This window comes from Octopus bimaculoides, chromosome 17, assembly GCF_001194135.2.
Source record: "Octopus bimaculoides isolate UCB-OBI-ISO-001 chromosome 17, ASM119413v2, whole genome shotgun sequence".
In the NCBI taxonomy this organism is placed as follows: domain Eukaryota; kingdom Metazoa; phylum Mollusca; class Cephalopoda; order Octopoda; family Octopodidae; genus Octopus; species Octopus bimaculoides.
In genome coordinates, this window is record NC_068997.1 from 31,721,758 (window position 1) to 31,733,878 (window position 12,121).

The 12,121-nt window shown below is 34.6% G+C and overlaps 1 protein-coding gene across 1 annotated transcript in view; it reads right to left on the reverse strand.

Annotated features, from left to right (window-relative positions):
- LOC106883723 (dynein beta chain, ciliary) overlaps positions 1-12,121 on the reverse strand; it is a 273,290-nt gene that overhangs the window by 185,878 nt on the left and 75,291 nt on the right. The window contains exons 23-28 of the mRNA XM_052974147.1: positions 10,812-10,928; positions 8,553-8,723; positions 6,224-6,405; positions 3,410-3,567; positions 1,260-1,389; positions 57-170 (exon numbers count right to left, since the gene is read on the reverse strand). Of these exons, the coding sequence (XP_052830107.1) occupies positions 57-170; positions 1,260-1,389; positions 3,410-3,567; positions 6,224-6,405; positions 8,553-8,723; positions 10,812-10,928 (872 nt within the window). The remainder of the gene's footprint in view (positions 1-56; positions 171-1,259; positions 1,390-3,409; positions 3,568-6,223; positions 6,406-8,552; positions 8,724-10,811; positions 10,929-12,121) is intronic.

The window sequence follows — 12,121 nt, forward strand, 5'->3', positions numbered from 1 at the left end:
GGTTCCGTATCAGTTTTGACTAGATAATTTCCAATATAGCTTTTTGTATTTCTTACCTCCCAGAAGAAAAGAAACTCCTTAGTAAGGGATATTTTCTCACAGTTTGGCAGCAACACTGTACCATTTCCATCAATGAATGTCTGCAAAGTTTGCATTTGAGCTTCATCAGCCTTAAAAAAATTTTTTAAATAATAACAACAGAAGTCAGTTTTTAGCCATTAATTTCTAAGTATAGATTCGTTTTTCTTTTTTTTTTTTTTCTAAATTCTAGATAGTTTAGGAGTCATGAAAACCACATTTACTGATATTGGTTCAATAAGATTGATCATTTTTTAACACATACATCTGATCAAACAGTTCACCAAAACTAGAGCCTGGAATTAATATTCATCCATTATTCTCATTCACAAATACCACACACAAGATTAATTTTCATGCATATTTGTCAAATTGTCTCTCTATATCTGTAAATAAGACAATAAATTGTCACTGTCTGCTTAAAAGGCTATCTCTCGGTATACCTGTTGCTAGCTTCAATAGATTTTTTACTCAGGCTGAGTAAGAAAGTAAATTTGTGTGTGGACGGATGGATGGATGCATAGATAGATAGATACAGATGGACAGATGGATGGATGGATGGATGGGTGGATATCTGTTAGCCCAGTGCCTGTCCTAGGTATATCACGTGATACACAGGGCATATTTCCCTGGCATCCATGCATCATCTTATAATGCACACTCCCAACGTTTTTCAACTACTAGAGTAACTTGGGACTCAGGAAAATAAATCTTATATTATTGAGAATGTATGAAACCCAGGCTAAATAAAGTCTATAAAAACAAGCTCAGACATTTAGGACAATCTTTGAAAATGCTTTTGACAAGTAAAAGGTTAAAATAGATTATTTCTTTCTCTCATAAAACATATTATGTTTGAAGAGAATCTAAAGAGACTTGAAACCATAGTATTCTTCCAGAGAATGCGATCTCATTAATTTAACGATTTACTCAAAATATTCTCCACAGCAAGTATATTTAGATACACATATTACATCCATTAGTTATTGTTATAGCAAGAAACACTTCAGTGACAAAAGACCAAAATTTCCTGCAGGATTCTTCAAATTTTCAACAGTCCAACACACACACACACACACACAGAGTGTCCTCAAAAAGTATATACCGAGTGTTTGTTAAAATTCATTTGATTTTCAAAATTTAATAGAATCAGAATTATATAATTTAAATGTAGCACTTACCATTCCATCAAATTTGAATAAATGAATGTTTTTAAAATATTCAGAATTATCATCAAAAGTCAAGTTCTTCATTTGTGTTTCCCTACAAACTTTCCCAAGAAGAGTTGGAAGTAAACCACAAGTCCATAACCTAAAACAGCAAAGTTCTCATTATAAAATATCTCCCTGGGTTTGTGGTGGTAGTGATGGGATGTAGTATGTTGTTGTTATAGTTGTTATTTAACCCCAGGTAGACCCTGATTGAACTGACATAGGGTCAAAGGTGTCTCAACCATAGCTATTTCATCTTTTTTTTTTCTTCACACATGGAATTTCAATCAATACATTATCTAATGTGTCTTGCCTTCTATAAAATAGTATTTTGTGATTTAAGGAGATATTTGTCAGAGTGACCACCTAGAGTACTCTCCTCCTGCCTCACAGTGTGTAGCAGTAGTCATCCAGGTGTATGACAATAATGGTGTGTCTGTAATAAAAGGGGAAGTGGGGTGATTGTATTGGCTGCAACAGAGTTGATGGTAGCAACATTAGTAGTGTTGTTGTGGCAAACAGAAATAACAACAATAAATATAAAATAATGATGATGATGATAATGATGATGCCGGTTTCAAATTTTGGCACAACACCAGCAATTTTGGGGAATGGGGCTAGCCAATTACATTGACCTCCAACTAGTTCTTATTTTATTGACCCCCAAAAGGATGAAAGGCTAAGTCAACCTTGGTGGAATTTGAACTCAGAATGTAAATATAGACAAACTGTTGCTAAGCATTTCGCCTGATGTGCTAGATCATGATAATAATAATAATCCTTTCTACTATAAGCACAAGGTCTGAAATTTGGGATAGGGGGTAAGTCAATTATATTAACCCCATTGTTCAACTAGCATTTAATTTATCGACCCCGAAAGTATGAAAGGTAAAGTTGACCTCGGCAGAATTTGTACTCAGAACATAACAATGGGCAAAATACTGCTAAGCATTTTGCTCAACATGCTAATAATTCTGCCAATTCCAAAGGTCTGAAATTTTGATGGAGAGGTAAAAGCAAAGTCAACCCTAACAGAGTTTGAACTCACAACGTAAAGATGGACAAAATGCTGCTCAGCATTTTACCCAGCATGCTAATGATTCTGCCAGCTTGCCACTTTATAAATCTTTCTATTATAAGCAGAAGGCCTGAAATATTTGGGGAGAGAGCTAGTCAATTACATCGCCTCCAGTGCTTAACTGGTACTTACTTTATAGGCCCTGGAAGGATGAAAGGCAAAATCAACCTCAGAAGAATTTGAACTCTAAATGTAAAGATAGACAAAATACTGCTATACATTTTGTGTAATGATGATAATAATAATAATCCTTTCTGCTATAGAAACAAGGCCTGAAATTTTAGGGGAAGGGATAAGTCAAATACATTAATCCCAGTATTCAACTGCTACTTATTTTATTGACCCCAAAAGGACAAAAAGCAAAGTCAACCTTGCTGTAATTTGAACTTAAAATGCAAAGACAGAAAAAGTGCATAATAATAATAATATTAGGCAGGTAGTTGTGATGGGTATATTGGGCTTCATATATTTGTTCCACATTATCAGTTTGATTGCCTGCAGTGCTCTCTAACTCAATAATAATAATAATAATAATAATTAATAATAATCCTTTCTATTAAAGGCACAAGACCTGAAATTTAGGGGAGGGGATAGTCAATTACATCGACCCAAGTGCATAACTAGTACTTAATTTATTGACCCTGAAAGGATGAAAGACAAAACTAACTTTAGCAGAATCATCATCATTATCATCATCATCACCATCGCTTAACATCCGCTTTCCATGCTAGCATGGATTGGATGGTTTGACTGAGGACTGGCAAGCCAGAAGGCTGCACCAGGCTCCAATATGATCTTGCAAAGTTTCTACAGCTGGATGCCCTTACTAATGCCAACCACTCCGAGAGTATAGTGGGTGGTACTGGCAACGCCAAGCTCAAAAGGTGTTTTTACGTGCCACCTACACGGAAACCAGTCTGGCAGCACTGGCAATGACCACGCCCAAATGTTGTTTTTCACATGCTACCGGCACATGTGCCAGTAAGGCGAATAATAATAATAATAATAATAATAATAATAATAACAACAATAATAATAATACTTTGTCTCAGGATCCACATAACCAAAAAGTTCTTCTGAGTTCTGTGATTTGAGGAACACATCATTAACAGACACTGATTGACCATAGTTGTTCTTGGTAGCCAGAAAGGTCTCAATACAACAGCTTTTACCACATCCAGCAGGACCAATGATTAGAACCTACAATGACAGATAATCAAGCAGCCTCATGTTGTAACCAATGTTTTTCACACAAATTTCATTTGTAAACTCACATTTTATTACCTCCCCTCTTATGTATTGAAAATCTTATCATCATGTCTCACATTTTTGCCAACATTTCCATTCAGAGATAAAAAAATATCTTTATATTTAGCAGAAAATTAAGTTTTCTAAACTTCTAGTAACTCTAAAGACATTCTTAAATCCAACTGTAATTAATTCATCTGAATTAGTCATATATAATGTAGGCTAGATGGACCAGCAGTGATCCATACTAAAGCTTTGGTGGTCAACAACCACTTTTGTATCTTACTGTGTTCTCTAATGCAATTAAAAGGGAATTTATATTTTAATGATCCACAGGTCTTTTCTCGTGAATTTAGTGGATCACATTCTGATTAAAAGGGTTGTTCTCTTATCTTGAAGAACCTCTGTGATGTCACTTAACCTTCTAGAAATAGCAGCTAAGACTCTTTCAAACCAAATCCTTTCATTTTATAAAAGAAAGCATGCATTGGGCCAGTATAGTCCTAGATATATTTATATCTTTAAAAAAAATTGGAATGCTTTTGGACATAAGTCTGCTCAGTCTTGGTTGAACAAGAGCTAGCAACATCGAAAAATCACCTAGATTACTGACTCTAGAATATACTACTACTTTAAATGGCATTAGCTACACTGATGGTATACATTTAGTCTTAAAAAATTTTCAACTGATTCTATATAATTTATACTTTTTTTCTTTTATGGTTTTGTCAGAGGAAGAAGGGCTCTGAGATCGGTGGCAGGATGGGAGGAAGAAATTTTTCAGACAGGTAACTTCCTAGCAACCAAAGTGGCAATACTACTTTCTTAATAAACTCAAATTCACTTCAGTTAAATGTCAAAAAGTTATAAAAGAATTTGAGCAGGAACAAACCTATAAATACCTAGCAATAAAGGAAGGCTATGGCATTCAGCTTGCAAGCATGAAAGAGATCAGGAAGGAATGATATAGAAGAGTTATAGAAGAATATGAGTTCTGAAATTTGAGATAAATGCATATAACAAGATGTTAGCCTTAGCGGTTCCAGTTGTTACTTATAGCTTCGATGTGTTGAACAGGAATATCAATAAAATAACCAAAATTGATAGAAAAATACATAAGCTGCTGACTTGTAATAAGATGCACTGCCCAAAGGCAGGCTTGGATTTTCTTTACCTTTCTCAAGCCGAAGAAGGTCAAGGTTTGATCCAGTTTGTTCTTTCTTACAAAACCACCACAATTGGACTGTTAAATATCTTGAAATAACTAACGAGAGGATGTTAAAATTCATTGAAAATCATGATAGGTACATTCTATCTTGAAAGAGAGCAAAAAATTTGCAATTGATTTTATGAATGATACCCAAGCTGAACAGCCTGTGGAAAATGTAGTAACTGTTGTTGCAAAGAAAATTACAAATGAAAAATTAGCTTGTAGGCTGAAGCAGAAACCTCTGTATAGCAAATATGTGATCCATAGTAGACAAGCTAATGTTGACCAGGAGCATACTCATCAGAGACTATGAAGCTCAGGGCTAAAGGCAGAAAGCAAACATTTCATTTTTGCAGTTCAAGATCAAAGCTTATTGACCTGGAACTACCATGCTAATGTGATGAAATATGGAGGAGATCCAAAGTGCTGATTCTGCAATGATGAGATTGAAATAATGGACCACTTAATCTCTGGATGTTTTAGTACAGAGTTAGTCAATATCTACACTGGTTAATATATCAGCATTATAAAACTGAAACTGGTGACAAGCATCACCCTGAGGCTGTAAGTGAAGGAGAAAATATAACAATTCTCTGGGACTTTCTAGTACATACAGACAAAACCATAATAACTAATAAACTAATAAACTAATTGTTGTACATGACCAAAATAAAAATGGCTGTTTATTGATCAACATGAGAATCCCTTGTGATCATAATATCTCAGCAAAAGAATTTGACAGCTCAGAAAATATAAAAATTTGTCCATTGGAATAAAAGAAAATGTGGCATTTCAAGGCAGCTACAACACCAATAATTGTAGGAGCACTAGAAATGATCAAAATAGAAGCTGAAAATTATTTGAGGCTGATCCCTGGCTTACCGTACCTGCAAGAAATGCAACAGATTGTTTTAACAAAAACATCACAGGTACTGAGAAGAGCATTGTCGCTGTGAGAATAATAATATTTTATGAATTTTTTTTAATATTTTATACATAACTTATTTGATTTTGCAAATGAACAAAATGTTGTGTTTATTTTAATGGCCTATCAGTGTATAAAGTGAGTTTCTTTGCCCTAAATGTTGAGAAGACGCTTGGCAAAAAATGGAAGCAAAACTGAAGGAAGAAGAAAACTCAAAATAATATTGATTTTAAATTTTGGCACAAGGCTAGCAGATTTGGGGAAGGGGTTAAGTTGATTATATGAACACCAGTGATTAGCTGGTACTTATTTTATTGACCCCGAAAGGATGAAAGACGAAGTCAACCTCAGCAGAATTTGAACTCAGATGAAATGCTGCTAAGCATTTTGCCCAGTAAGCTAATTATTCTGCCAGCTTACTGCCTTAAAACTCAAAATAATAATAACAATAAACTATAAAAATCATATCTTACCATTGAGTGAAATTGTGTCAACTGACAAAGATTTGAGACTTGTGTGCAAAATATATCAGATGCCTGCAATTTCAGCTGTGATGTTGCATCTTTTATCAAAGTATACAAATTATGTGCTAATGAGTCCACATCTCTGCAGATATCAGATGAAGCCTTTTCACTTGAATCTTGAGAAGAGTTAACTAAAAAGTTTAAAATCAAAACCAAAATTAATAGGAAATAATGTATTCATTTCCTTTTGGAATTCTAGTAGTCATATGGTTATTATAAGAAAATTTCTTCTTATTCATTATTCAGTGATTACTAATTCCTTATGCCAGTATTGGAGGTTAAGGAGATGAGAAGAATCAATTATTAATATTCACTATTTTTCAAATCTTTCATATAACTCATCATCCTTTGAATTGACTTACATGTCAGAGGTGGAATTCAGTATCAGATATCACATAAAGAGAGTTGGTGTAACTCTTGACACCATATAGAGGCAGTTAGGGGCACTTGTAGATATCACTCAGAGGATGTTGGTAGTATATCTAGATATCATGCCAAGGAGGTTGGGAGAAGCTATGGGTTTCACATAGTGTAGGTTAATAGCATTTCTAGATACTACATAGAGTAGGTAGATAGCACTTTTAGGTTTCACATACAAAATACATTCCAAAAATTTTGAGACTTTTTCAGGAGAAACATTTATCAATTTCAGAGAGGTACAAAAGTCTAATCTCTTTTTCAATATAAGATCTTCTGATTTCAATGCACTTGTTACAGCACTCCAGCCACTATGAGAAGTCCCCATAGAAGTCTTTCAAAGTGAAGGTGTTCAGGGCCCTCGTTACAGCCTCCTTCGTCTTCACGGTGTCTTCAAAACAACTGCCCTGAAGGGAAACAACCAAAAGTCACAAGGAGCAAAGTCTACCATGGTTGTTTAACATGCTAGAAACAGTACACCATATTGTGTTAAAATAAGGCATATTGCACAACATAGTCCTAAATAAACAAAATGACAAGATGGTCACAACTAGAATGTCACTGATTATAGGTCTACTGACAACAACAACATACAAGAAAACTGGTTAACTTTTACATATCCCTTATAGTTAGCAATGTCTCCAGATATCACGTAGTACAGATTAGCAGATTTCTTGGTATAAAATCACATATAAAAGGTTGACAGGACTTCAAGAGATAAAATATCAGAGGTTTATCATTTATTTGTCATTTACTTGTTTCAGTAGTTAGACTGCAGCCAGGCTGGAGCACCACCATGAGGGATTTTTTTTAGTCAAATTAATCAACCCCCAGTACTTATTTTCTTTTAAAGCCTGGTACTTATTTTATCAGTCTCTTTTGCTGACACTCTAAGTTATGGGAATGTAAACACACCAACACTGATTATGAAGCAATGGTGGAGGAAAATCACAAAGATACACACACACATATATATACAAAAGTCTTCTTTCAGTTTCTGTCAACCAAATCAACTCACAAGGTTTTGGTCAGCCTGAGGCTATAGTAGAAGACACTTGCTCAAGGTGTCATGCAGCAGGACTGAACCTGAAAGCATGTGGTTGGGAAGTAAGCCTCTTACTACACAGCCATATCTGTGCCTAAAAAAAGTTTGCTAGTAATTCAGATATCTCAATGCTCAATATTATAAAAAATAGCTGTAATGAGTTTGGTTTAAAAGTAAACTTATTTCAAAGCCTTGTAAATCTTAACGTAAATCTTAATGTTAGGTTAACTGTGAAGGAATTCTGGTTTAAACATTCTATATAAACCTTCATAAGATTTTTTATTGTTTTGAATTCTCAGAAAATTTTTTTGAACTTGTGTTCCACACACAGGAATTTGTATGATCTTGAAAAAAATTTTTTTTTAATTTTTCAAATTAAAAAAAAGAAAATTTTGAATTTTTCTTTTAAATCAGAGCTTGACATTGGAACAGTTCAAATTTTTGGCTTAAATCCCAGCAATGGACCATTAAATGTGTTTATGGGGAGAAAAATATTGGGAAACATCAATACATATCAAAGTGACAAGAAAATGAGGAAGGTAAATGGTTTTGAGATGTGCTGCAAATAACAGTCAAATAGCCCTTGAATCACACAAAAATTTTTTTGTTTTTTGGGTTTTGCATAATCATATGAATTCCTGTGTCCAGAACACAAATTCACAAAAATTTTCTGAAAATTCCAAAAAATAAAAAGAGTTATGAGGGGTTTATATGAGGTGCTTAAACCAGAATTATTTCCAAATGATTAAAACTTCAATAATGTAACCCAAGAATAAGCTTTTGGGCTGCTCTGAGATATAATTCACAGATCCATACCATCAATTCCAAATAATTCAGACCAATATTCACAGCTCTTTGGCCATATATGATGTGCAAGTTTCTTCATAAAAGGAATAAGTTGAGTTTCAAGTCTTGGTGAAAGATAACGAATGCATGCTTGCATTAGAACCTTCTCTTCTGTTTTCTGCAGTGATTCTTCCATAGAATCTGAAACCAATAATAAGGAGAAAACTAAACTGAAAAAGAGTTTTTCCATCAGATGCTTTGTTTTAAAAGATAGTCTTTCTTCCCAGAATCTAAACATATTTCAGTTGATGATGGTTAGCCTGTAAAGTCTCTCCTTACTGAATCCAAACATACTCCAATTAATGATGACTACTCTGATTAAATGCATTTAGTCTACATTCTTAGTAATTATTTTATTCTGTATTTCATTTTTTTTCTTCTTTTTTTCTTTTTGTAGGTGGTTCTGATCATAATCACTGATTTCATAAACTCAGTAAAATTTCATTGCTTCTTTTTATAAAAGTAATGTTCAAATTTCATTATTCTGCTTTGATGTGTTTGACTAATAACAATCTACTTCACAACGATGTTCAGATGTAAAGTTATAAATCAAAAAATACATAAATATGTAATAAAAGAAAATATTGCAAACATCTATCACCTTATGACATTATGGGAAATATGAATATAAAACAATACAAATAAAGACCAGGAAAATTTCAAAAATTGAGAGAAATAAAGGAAAGATTTTGATGCATTGAGTCACAAGCTCAATCCTACTGTATGGCTTCTTGACTAAGTATTTTCTACCATAACCTTGAGATAATTCATGGATATGGTGTCTGGCCTCGCCACACACAGATGTATACTGACTCTGCTTGTGTGTAATATTACATTAATGATATAAAGGTTTATAGAATACTTACACCATAATTCAAAAGAGGAAACTTTTGAGGCAGGTCTATGGATGCTAAGCCTGATTTCTATGAGCTGTAGTAGTCTTCCCATTTCATAAAGAACTTAAGAATAATAATTAAGGCTTCATTGGAGTGGAATATTTTTAACTTTGTTCACCAACCTACACTTCATCGCTGTAACCACCAAGTAGAGTAAAGTTACCAATCTAGAAATGATAACTGTCAGAGTCATTTGTACACTTAAAAACAGTTTCAAATTTTGGTACAAGGCCAGAATTTTTGTAGGTGTGGGTAAGTTGATTACATTGATCTCAAAGCTCAACTGATGCTTATTTTATCAACCCCAAAAGGATGAAAGGCAAAGCTGACCATAGTGGAATTTGAACTTAAAACATAGGGATGAACGAAATGCCACTAAGCATTTTGCCCAGAATGCAAACAATTCTGCCAACCTACTGCCTTATTTATTATATTTAATAATAGAGATCGTTTGAAATACTCCAACAGCGAACAGTGGGACAATAAGCAGTGGATATCTCTGAGGACTTTTAGGCAAACAAAATGACACCAGTACTATTTTTTTGAAGTGTGCCACTTATTCCATTGATCTCTTTTGCTGAGACACTAAGTTATAGGAATGTAAATAAGCCAACACCAGTCGTCAAGTGGTCTTGGGGAACAAACAAACAAACACACACATGCGCACACACACATATTTTATCTTTTACTTTTTACTTGATTGTCATTTGACTGTGCCCATGCTGGGACACCATTTTGAAGGGTTTTAATCAAACAAATCAACTCCAAGACTTATTTTTTGTTCAAGCCTGGTTCTTATTCTATCAGTTCTTTTGCCAAACTGTTAAGTTATGGGGATGCATGCACACCAACACTGGTTGTCAAGCAGTAGAAGGGGCCAAAAGATTAAAGTTTTTGTTAAATAAAGTTTTTGTGTCAGTGAAGTAATCATCATCATCTGCTTTTCCATGCCTGCATGGATTGGACAGAGTTTATTGATGTAGACTTTCTAAAGCCAAATACCCTTTCTGTTGCCAACTCTTATCAGTATCCAAGCAAGGTAATACTTCACCCACAGCCAAACATATTTTTGCAGATTATTTGAAATGAAAGATATTGCATGTAGGACAATGACTCGACTACCACACAAGGTCAAGACACACACACACACACAATGGGCTTCTTTCAGCTTCCATCTACCAAATCTTCTCACAAGGATTTGGTCAGCCTGGGGCTATAGTAGAAAACATTGACAAATACGCCATGTTGTGGAATTGAACCCGAAATTATGTAGCTGGAAGCAAACTTCTTAACTACTCAGCCTCATATGAAATTCTCTTAAAACTATAAATACCTGATGTCTTACAAAGGTTCTCAGCCACAAACTTTTCTGCTGCTCCTTCCACCACTGCACTTACTCCTTTCAGATTCCATCCAAGAAATTGATCATCACATGAGATTTCTGGCACATCTACAGGCAGAATAAAGACAAATTGTCTTGAGAGCTAATTGGGTTTATTCAAATATTTCAAAACAAATTATGGTAATGAGAATTTGGATACCTAATTCAAATATGCAAAGCATAACGTAATCAAATTTTTGATATACTAGAGAATAGATTACTAATTGTGAAGTATTATCAAAAAAATATACATGTGCAGCCCTGATGTCTCTGATGGTGTTATTATTTAACTATTATATGTGTATGTGTTTGTGTGAGTACACACACACACACACACACACACACACACACACACCATCATTGACTTTATGTCGTATCCAAGAAATGGGTTTCTTCTTTGCTGAATACTTCTCTTATGGTGATAGCGTTGGTGACTCTGGAGACTAACTCCTGCATAGAAAAGTGAATGGCATTGACTGCATGGTAATGTTAGTGGAGGACGAGGCTGATTTTGTTTAGCCCTCTGTCCTGTGTTTGATTTCTTCCTTTTCTCTTCTGGTGGCTTTGAACATTTTCATTCTGTTGGTGATGGAACACTGCCACATGGTACAATCTCTGGCTTGGGCTTTCAAATAATTTAGGTTCAAGTCTTGTGGCTTTCAGTGTTGTTTTGAGTTGGTCCTTTTATCTTTGATTATAAATCATCATTATCATTTAACATCTATTTTCCATGCTGGCATGGGGTGGACAGTTAGACTGAAAACTGGTAAGCTGGGGAGCTGTACCAGGTTCCAATCTGATTTGGCAGTGTTTCTACAGCTGGATGCATTTCCCAATGCCAACCACTCTAAGAGTGTAGTGGGTGCTTTTTACATACCACTGGCACAAGTGCCAGTTACAGAACAGAGGCATTGACCATAACTATGATCTCACTTGGCTTGACAGGTTTTCTCAAGCACAGTATATGCCAAAGGTCTAACATCCATGTTTCATGTTGACATGGGTTGGACAATTTGACAAGATTTGATGGGCTCAAGGACTGCATCATGCTCCAGTGTCTGCTTTGGCATGGTTTCTAAGACTGGATGCTCTTCTTTAGCCCAACCTCTTTACAGTATGTGTTGGGTGGTTCCTATAATGCTACCGACACTAGTGAGGTTGCCATGCAGATTGAAAGAGTATGAACCCTGACGGGAGGCACATGTGTGGGTTATGTATATATATATATATATATATATATATATATATATATATATATATAT